This window comes from Sinocyclocheilus anshuiensis, unplaced genomic scaffold (assembly GCF_001515605.1).
Source record: "Sinocyclocheilus anshuiensis isolate Anshui unplaced genomic scaffold, SAMN03320099.WGS_v1.1 scaffold78, whole genome shotgun sequence".
In the NCBI taxonomy this organism is placed as follows: Eukaryota; Metazoa; Chordata; class Actinopteri; order Cypriniformes; family Cyprinidae; genus Sinocyclocheilus; species Sinocyclocheilus anshuiensis.
This window is the reverse complement of record NW_015544250.1, coordinates 2147912-2158431: the sequence shown is the minus strand read 5'-3', so window position 1 is coordinate 2158431 and position 10520 is coordinate 2147912. Positions and strand designations below refer to the sequence as shown.

The 10520-nt window shown below is 35.4% G+C and overlaps 1 protein-coding gene across 2 annotated transcripts in view; it reads right to left on the bottom strand.

Moving 5' to 3' along the window:
- The window catches only part of LOC107697914 (arf-GAP with coiled-coil, ANK repeat and PH domain-containing protein 3-like), a 71789-nt gene that overhangs the window by 35873 nt on the left and 25396 nt on the right, over positions 1–10520 (bottom strand). For both annotated transcript variants that reach the window (XM_016498778.1, XM_016498779.1), the window contains exons 2-4: positions 9197–9254; positions 5162–5281; positions 3785–3838 (exon numbers count right to left, since the gene is read on the bottom strand). In XM_016498778.1, coding sequence (XP_016354264.1) covers positions 3785–3838; positions 5162–5281; positions 9197–9254 — 232 coding nt within the window. The remainder of the gene's footprint in view (positions 1–3784; positions 3839–5161; positions 5282–9196; positions 9255–10520) is intronic.

Sequence of the window (10520 nt, the reverse complement as noted above, 5' to 3'; positions counted from 1 at the left end):
GTCCCACTCATCCACCTCTTTTATCAATAAACCATCCTGTCTTTCACTTACCCGTTGTGTCTGGCCTTGCTTTATGACACATTTCATTTTGATAACAGAAATTAATTCAATATAAATAAATTTATTTAAATAATCAAATGTGTAATATTTAAATATAATAATTATAAATTTATATATATATATATATATACACACATTTATATATATATAAAGAAATTACATTTATTCAATATAATAACATTTATTATTATAGTTAATAATAACATTATAAATGTATTTATTTGTATGAATTAAATTGACAATAGAAATAAAATAAATAAAATAAATACATCTGACCTATTTATTATTTAAATAAATATGTATTTAAAAAAAAATAAACGATTTAAATAAAATTCATACATTTATTATTAATAAATAATGTAATAATTATTATTATTATACTTTATTTAAAGAAGGGTTATTTCATGCATTAATGGTAATGGTTTGTGTCCTATTTTGTTTTCCTGCCTGTCTTGTATTGTTTTTCTGAACATATCTATGTAAATGTCAACAGCATGTGGCTATGCTGAATGATGTCCTGACTGGGCTTTACTGTCGCGTGTGCTCTTCCTGTGCTACATTCCCCTGCATTTCCTGCTCTCTACACACAACAGTATGAAGGGCTAACCAAAAGGTTACTGTACCCACAATAGCAAAATGTCAAGTAACCACACTGATATGTCAGTGGGTTAGCGGCTTTTGTCTCTGCACGAGATTTAGGACAATCTGAAAGAACGAGAGGCTCATCAAATACGTCCAACATGCAAAACGCCCCTTATTCACCCTACAAAACCTTTACCCGCTTTCCAGACAATTCCTGTATTGTTGGACATAGAGTTCAGGAAGTTTTCTCATGACATAACTTCCCAAACAACTCCCTTTTTCTTTCGAAGACCTTCGTCTTCACATATATCACAGCATTTCACATCACTGTGGATTTTCCAGTTTGATTCATTTCTTCATATCTCTTAATAAATACGTTGTCCAGAAGTCAGGTAAATTCCGGTAATTCTATTCTATTAATTCTATTCTCTGTTCCGATTCTGAAAAACAAGCTATTCAGTAAGATGGAAATGCATTTTCTATCAATATACAATATACAAATCTGTACTGCAGATAAAAAAAAAAGAAAACCGTGTTTATATGAAATTTAAAAAAATAGAAGAAAAAAACATTAAAAGTAAAAGGTATTTACATGCAGAGCAAAATTTGTTTATTATTATCTATTATTTGTTTATGATGTCCGATAATGAACATGGTTTAAGGCATTAAACATAAGCCGTGTAAGATTGTGCATGCACTTAAAGTAAATGATGGAGTAAATTATTACTTTTATTCACACAGAATAATAAAGTCATCAAAACTATGATATTTTTTAAATCATTTTTTAATTAAATTAACTATTCACATGTGCATATACATTTCCATGTAAAACTATGACATTTTAGAGTATTTTTGCAAAGAAATATTTAGGAACAATTTTATATTTATTTACAAAAACAAATTTTAAGCACAAGCCTATTCAAATAGAAAAGTTTTTAAATGCATGAAAAACATTAAGGCTATCAGGTGAATGTTTGGACATGCCTGATTGCATGAATGTTGTTCATGCTTTTAAAAATGCATGCAATAATATATAGCATATATATTATTTATGCATCCAATATATAGTTATCACACCATCACAGCAGGATTCAGTCTCCAGCCCTCTGATGACCCTGCCCATTAACCTCGTTTGTGATGTCATTTCCCCATGTGGCGCTGCTGGCCTCTGTACAGCCCCTCTCTAAAGACCCAATGCACGCTTCTCAAAAGAGCCCATCAAACGGGCAGTGAGTTCACAGACAGAGGGCCCGCGGTGCAAGGGTCAGATTCAGCACCTCACCGAGAGCTGGGAACTAACACACTTATAGAATGAACAGATGAGGTGTTAGAAACGAACAAGATTCACGTACCTCCCTAACACGTGCAGTTTAGACCTTTCCACCAGAAAACAACAGAGACAATTAGTCAGACAAATTAATTATTCCACACAATTCTTCATTGTTTTTGGAAGCAACTACAGATTCGCAAAAACCCTCCACATCCATTTTTGGAATGTTTTAGGTTCTTAGGTTCTTGCGGAAAGCTATAAAGTTCTTAATAACTTTATTGATGTTACATTTTTTTTTCTATCTGTCTGTCTGTCCATCTATATGTCTCTGTCTGTCTGTCTATCTATCTATCTGTCTGTCTGTCTGTCTGTCTATATGTCTCTGTCTGTCTGTCTGTCTATCTGTCTGTCTGTCATCTGTCCGTCTGTCTGTCTATCTATCTATCTATCATCTATATGTCTGTCTGTCTGTCTGTCTATCTATCTATCTAGCTATCATCTATATGTCAGTCAGTCAGTCTGTCTGTCTATCACGTCTTTCTTTACCAGCTATTAAAAGCACGATTCACGTCCCTCCCTAACACGTGCAGTTTAGACCTTTCCACCAGAAAACAACAGAGATAATTAGTCAGACAAATTAATTATTCCACACAATTCTTCATTGTTTTTGGAAGCAACTGCAGATTCGCAAAAACCCTCCTCATCCATTTTTGGAATTTTTTAGGTTCTTAGGTTCTTGCGGAAAGCTATAAAGTTCTTAATAACTTTATTGATGTTACTTTTTTTTTAATCTGTCTGTCCATCCATCCATCCATCTATCGTCTGTCTATCTATCTATCTATCTATCTATCTATCTATCTATCTATCTATCTATCATCTATATGTCTGTCTGTCTGTCTGTCTGTCTATCTATATGTCTGTCTGTCTGTCTGTCTATCTATCTATCTAGCTATCATCTATATGTCAGTCAGTCAGTCTGTCTGTCTATCACGTCTTTCTTTACCAGCTATTAAAAGCACGATTCACGTCCCTCCCTAACACGTGCAGTTTAGACCTTTCCACCAGAAAACAACAGACTCTGTCTATCTATCATCTGTCTGTCTGTATGTCTATCTATCTATCATCTATATGTCATTCAGTCAGTCTGTCTGTCTGTCTGTCTATCTATCTATCATCTGTCTGTCTCTGTCTATCTATCATCTGTCTGTCTGTATGTCTATCTATCTATCATCTATATGTCATTCAGTCAGTCTGTCTGTCTGTCTGTCTATCTATCTATCATCTGTCTGTCTCTGTCTATCTATCATCTGTCTGTCTGTATGTCTATCTATCTATCATCTATATGTCATTCAGTCTGTCTGTCTGTCTGTCTGTCTATCTATCTATCTATCTATCTATCTATCTATCTATCTATACGTCAGTCAGTCTGTCTGTCTGTCTATCTATCTATTTATTATCTGTCTGTCTGTCTGTCTGTCTGTCTGTCTATCTATCTATCTTTTGGCTTTTGCACAATTCTGTTGCTGTTTTGCATTGCCACTTGATGTCAGATGTAAAATGTTGGTCCTGAAGCAAAACCGCTGCACTAGATAACGTCTCTGATGACCAGAAAAGGCATTCACAACAGCAGACAAGAACATCATATATGATTTACATGCAACACGAGGATCACTCATGATTCACAGCATCGCAGCACGTTAAATCATTCAAGCGCATCACAACCAGCGCACCTTCCTTCACTAGAGCAGAGCAACACATCAGGGAAAACACATTAACATTTCACGATATGATGACACCATGAGGGGGTATCAGCGGATCCATCCCACAGTCACTCACGTGAGGAGAAACAAATGAGAATAAGACGAGACGTACCATGTGGTAGTTGACAATCTCCTGCAAACCCTCGCCACACTTTTCCAGACAATCCTGTAAAAACGAACAGGACACAATCATCATAATTCAAATTAGGTTTTCATTATCAAGACCAAAATTAATTATGCGGTACTGGTAATTCAATCTCATGTTTGTTCTCGTATCAACATCTATTAATATTCTGGCCCACGTAGAGTCCGTCCGACAAGGAAAACAAGTCCCGCTGAGCGTGCAACAGCTTTTGTCAAAATGGAAATGTAATTGTGGGTCTGACTAGATGTTTTTACAGTGGAAAATGCAAATAGCAGCAGGTTTTAATAAGATGCTCAACATTAGTCAGCTGGGTACAAGAGAAGAGAAGCCAGAAAGACTCTTAACAGCATTTACAGATGGCGGCAATGAGTCTAACCCTACTGGCACTACTGACAGAGAGAAAGGCGAGAGTACAGGAGCCCCGGCCTGCTTCTTTTTGACTAAATTCATGTCTAATCAGGGTCAAAGAGTGTCTGAGAGACTCAAAACAGCAGCCTGATGCCCTCATGTCAGTGAGCCTGCCAGTAAAGAGCTCACAATTAAAAGCAGACGCACGTCTAGGGCTGAGAATCTAGAAAAAAATTACCAGTGATTTATGGTGTACAGTTTTGTTAACAGTTCTTGAACGACTAGTGTTTTTCTACAGCACCACAGCAAAAGAATGTGATGAGAGAAATATTGGGTGCCACAAAATACTTGGCTATACATTTTCCTATTGCAATCTCCCACAGTGAGGTCTGATTCATGAACGACTTCTTTTTAATAAATTGATCCAAAAAAAGTTATAAATAATACATGTGAGAGAATTTGATTGAATCAGCCTAATATGTATGCTTGTATGTATGTAAGTATTTATTTATTAATTTAATTAAAAATTTTTATTTAGTTGTTATTGTAAATTTTTTTATTTTTTTTAATAAATGGTAGGCCTACATAAATAAATAAATGAAACAATACATTTAATAAAATGGATATTAATATAATAAAAAAATCTAAATTATTCAATTATTATTACTATTATTATAATAAATAATAATAATATAAATAATACATAATAAATGTAACCAGCACAGGCATCAGCCAATCATATCGCCTTATGCAAATACCCTAGTGCAGACGCTAGCCAACCGCATTCATGCAACACCGTAAATGTAATGTGATTGGCTGTTGTCACTATGACGGTCACGTGAATCTTCAGACACACCCTCCGTCAAGCGTCGACGCCAATGCCCCGCGTTAATGCACCGTTACAATTCCCATTCTGACCATCATTATCAGAACGGATAGACAAAGCAAAATGATAGACAAAACAAACGCACACACATGTATATGTTAAAATATTACCGATATCATCTGGTCCTTCTTGCACTGCTGGGATAGGTCACGGATGCCGTTGATAAAGAGCTTGTTGGCAGTGACATATGCTTTCCCAGCTTCAATCATACCACCACACAACTTTACCAGCTATTAAAAGAAAACCAGAGAGAGAAACAGTTTAGCATAAGACACAATAAATCATCTATGCATAATGCGTTTTAGAGTATCAGCAGACACTTAAAGTCTTAATCATAACCTTAACTGTGCTGACAAAGCAGAATATTAAAACCTCTTGATATTTAGCAGCAAAACACAATTATTTAATGAAATATTGATAATGTTGTGAGATAATGAGTGTGATGTTATATTTACTACCTCATATTCTAATACATTTCCTTAATTCATAAATTAGTATTTCATATTTTTTTTAGATATTATTATTTTGAAAAGTATGCTTTCGCAATATGTTATGTTAATGTTTATGCTAATGTTTTAGTTAATAATGGTAATATTTAAAAATGTTTAGTTAATACTGTCAGAAACTAATATTTTTGCTAGTATTTTTGTTTCATTCATGGTGGGGATTTTGATTTATCTTCATGCAGAAGATTCATTCTGAAAGTTACACCGTTACACTGACCGGTAGGTGTCTTTTTATGTGTTATTAATGAGCCTTAAATGTGTCTTATCATCATTTTATTAAAATTTTAATATATAGGTGGAAACAAGAAAATTTTGTTCACTTCGAGATTTGTTCAGAAACAGATTAGTTTATTAAAAAGCATTTAAATTCATTCTTCAGTATAAAAAACTTGTTACTGAAGCTGTAAAGTTGTCTAAATCATAATAAAGAGCATGTGGGCTTTTTATAACTGCATTACTGTAATCACACTTCTGTGAGGAGTCAAATTATCCATGCAGTGCATTTAAATAAACATTAGGTTAACCAAAACTTGAAATATTTCTTTAAATCACACAAACACACACAACAGGTGTGGTCTCATCTGTGCAGTATTTCTCCTCACTAATGTGCCAATTACTAGTTCCCACATGTAAAGGCCAAGGCAAAAATTTCCCACTTTGGCACATGCCACACATCCCAGACTCAGCGGAGGGCTTTCACATGTGGTTGTGTGTTTGCTTTATGCCTGATGGGACACATTCTCAGATGGGCTCCATGTGTCTGTCCCTGTGTTAGGAGTCAAACCCGAACCAGAGCCCAATGTTTAGTTCCTTTTTCTTCCTGTATTGTTCTTTCTTCTGTATTTTATCTTCCTCTTTCTTACCTCAGTTGCCGTTTCGATTGCGTCCACACACGCAGCCAGCTGAAAATATCGGTTTGGGAAAATCTCTTAATTTCCCACACTCTCCTCATGAGTCAAACTAACAAACACAGAGAGCCTTGTTCTACACAGCTGCTGAACAGACCCACATACTCCACATCTGAACAGCCAGACGCGAGAACTAACAAGAAATTGTCATGCAAAAATAGATCGAAATGCATCATTTACTGTTTGTCCAGTCTGTGAATAACAAGTTTAAGTTAAGTTTCCTAAGATTCCTCTTCAGTGTGACTTCTCCACCAGTGTTCTTGGAGAAAAAGCATATGAGATCATAGGTCTGTGCTGAAGCTGTTGTTTTGCTGAGCCTGCTGAACTTATCAAAAGTTGCACGTTGTTGTGATTAAGATGCATGGAAACACCAAACAACAACAAAGACCTCAACCAAATGCATAAGAGGAGACCAATACATTTCTCTGCATCACTGTGCCTAAAAACATGCATATTACACTCCGCATGCATACATATATATGCTAATCAGTAAATTGCACTAACTATAAAACATAAAAATGAATAAAAATAAAAATAAATAATTTCTAATATTAATTTTAAGTAATTTGTTTTAAAATCCTAATAATTTAGGAATAAATAAATAAATACCAAAGAAGACTTTTAAAGGTGTAATATGGATTGACAGCTGTCACTCAAAGTTTTCAGGAACAGATGGAGATCACAGGCATTAGAGAAACATATGTGCTCGGTGAGATAACATCTGTTAGCGGATGAACACTTCTTTAAAGATTATTTCACCTTCATCTTCTCATGAATGGTCTTTTTTTTCAGATTTAAAATGTATAACCATATAAGGGAATGTGTGTATATTTTTAGATAAACTTGCAACTCTCCACCATTTCTTGCCATCATTTTTGTATTAATATGAGGGCAATTTAATTAATATAAGACAACTTTTACTCATATTAAATTAGTATAAAGTAGGGTTGTGACGGTGAGGAAATTTTCCCACCGGTTAATTGACGTGTGACAACACCGGTAATACCGTTATCACCGCGGGGGGCGGGGGCGTTCCCTCTTTTCCTTGCTTTCCTTCGCTTTTAAATAGCGTGCGCATTTTACTTTCACTTTCAAATAGCGGCAATTCGGAGTAAAGCAATGGTTCATTTTTAGTTCGTTTGAATTTTCCCTCTTTTCCTCGCTTTTAAATAGCTTAAAAGTGCCGTGCGCATTTTACTTTCACTTTCAAATTAGCGGCAGGCATCAATTGCTTGAATGCAACAACAAAATACAACGTCAAACTCACTTTAGCGTATATATAAAACATAGAACTTTTATAAACAAAACAAAAATACACCATGCTATAGGGCAGGCTATGCCTAATATAAAAATAACAAATAACTTACATAAAGTTAAAATGTACAAAAATGGAAACAAGTAAACATGTATAATATATAACCAAATAAATAAGAAACGTAGAACGTTTATTAGCAAAATGAGTGAGAAAGCTTGGAGGCACGGCATACACCTTGATGTCAAATAAAATAAATAAATGACACAAAGTTTAAATAAAGTAAAAATCAGCAAATAATGTGGAACCAATTAAATAAGAAACGAATGTTTAAAAAAAAACTTCCAAAATCACCTTAGATAAACGGCAAAAGTCAACAGGCTTTTCAAAATCCAAAATATTGCCAAACAGGCGCTTTTGCATATAGTTTCGAAACTAAATCATCCGCGATCGTCTTGTCCGTCTCACCTCACCTCACTCTTCTTGTCAGTCAGCTCGACTCACACTCCTCACTGGAGAAATTAAATCTGATCTGTGATGCAACTGTCGTTCAACTGCATTGAGCAGCCGCGTTCAGTTTTTAATTGTAGTGTCTGTTCTTTTACTGAACTAAATTATTTTTATTACTATAAAAAATCAAAACGACGGTGGGGGTCGGTGACGCGGTGGGCAAGTGACGTAACCGGTGTTGAGGCTTAACACCGGTATCACCATCAGCACCGTCTATCGCGGCAAGCCTAGTATAAAGTAAATATAAAAAGATCACAAAAACAGAACAATCTAAAAATTATAAATATACAAATAATATAAATACATAATTATTTGATTGGACGGCAAATTGTCCAAACTCAGCAAACTCAACTCATCAGCAAACTCAACTCATCACCATTTCTTGACATCCTTTTTGTATTAATATGAGGTTGATTTAATTAATATAAGGCACATGTAATTTATGTTAAATTAGCATAAAATGACTATTATGCATTTAGGTTTTGTGATCTTTTTAAAAATAAAATAAAATAAAATAGCCCAAAGGCTAGTGTCTTGGGAGCACTAGACTAGACTGCTGTATTAGTATTATATCATCCTGTCGATGAGGTCCAGCCATCTTTACAGCATTTAAGTAGGATTACCATCACTATACATTAATCCACAACACTCCTCTAATCTCATTTACTATAAATGTCCTTTCTGTTCATGGTTCTGCACATGTTCTTTCCGCTCTCTAATGACAAACTGCCCTGCTTTCTGCTTTCTCTGCTGGATTTACACCAGCATTTGCACACTGATGATCCGTAAAGCCTGAGCTTGACCGTTTGACCTTGTTGTGGGAGCGGCTGTTGTCAGTGTTTGGCTACAAAGGTCTTGGAAGGTATTAGATGTGATTTCTAACAAATCTAAGCTGTGATTTTCAAACATGCGGCCTAAATGCACTCTGACCGGGTCAGAAGGTGAAAGCTTTAAAGCGCCTTACTGTACCTTATCAAGCTTGGCTTCGATCTCCACCACCTCCGTCTCCACCTCATCAATATTAGCCCTGGAACACAAAACAGATGATGACGTGAATTATTTTGGCTCGACAATCGTAACTTGATGAATGACAAAGAAAGAAACAGATTAACAGCAGATTTCATGGGATCTACATTTCATTCTTCATTTCGTATTCACTCAAAATAGTTTGTGAGCGTAAAAATGTTGACAATATCATACTGTCTTACTAATCTTGCTATATTTGCAGTATATAGTATACACGCTCACCAAATTTGCTAAAATGTGCAGTCTACAACAAATCACACTGCATACAAAACTGTATCCCATAATGCAATGTTTTTTTTTGTCATTTTAGTGAAACTGAAATATATATATAAATATATAATTAAATATTTAATTGGATAATAAAAAGGGAAGAGGCAGATTTTCTACTTGTAAAAAGGTAGGAAAAAAAACAAGGCTGAAGCTGCAGTTTGTATTAGTATGAATGTAAAAGTGTAGTATGAATTAAATATTGTATTGCTAAAAATGAGATAACACAAACAATATGCAAAAACCTGGACTTTTATCAGGATGGTATTATTATCTCCAAATTCTGGCATACATTTTGCTTGCACACTCAAAATGATGTACTTTCTCACAGCCAGTAAAGTACACACTTTTTAGTGCATACTGTAACACAAGTACGCAAATAAGGCACAGCCATTGTGTGACTTAATGGTGCTTTCATGTGAGATTTACTGTAATTATGAGCTTCTGAATAGTAAAAACTTTTCATATCTTTGTCAAATTACAATCTGCCATTTTAAGGCAGCTGCGACATGTAAAAACAACCAAAACGACAGCAGCTTCAACAGTTCAAGTCTTTTTATCTTGTAATTATGGTCATCCTGACGAGACCTGAACACACCAGTATTCTCAGCAAAGACTACTGACCAATCAGATCTGACCTTCTCTTTTCAGAAGGGCCGAAATTACAAGTTGCCGTCTCCTCCCTCTTTCCATCCTGCAGTCTTCCTGTGTGAGAAGGCTTTTCCTCTGAACTGTGAGGCCGTTTTAAAGCCTCAGGCTTTGCGTTAAGCCATATCACTGAGATCGGAGATATTTTTCTGACTCTTATACAGGCAGTAATCTCTCTGTCTCTCGCTGTGCTCTGTGTGTGACGTGTTTGAGGGAGGCTGCACTGATGCACGTGTTCCATTTAAAGCAGAAGCAATTGTGCCTCGAGTACAGAGACACATACACTTGTGTCAGACAAGAGATGTTAATGGATGACGGACCCATTGTTCTTCCTCTCTACTGCGGTCCTTGG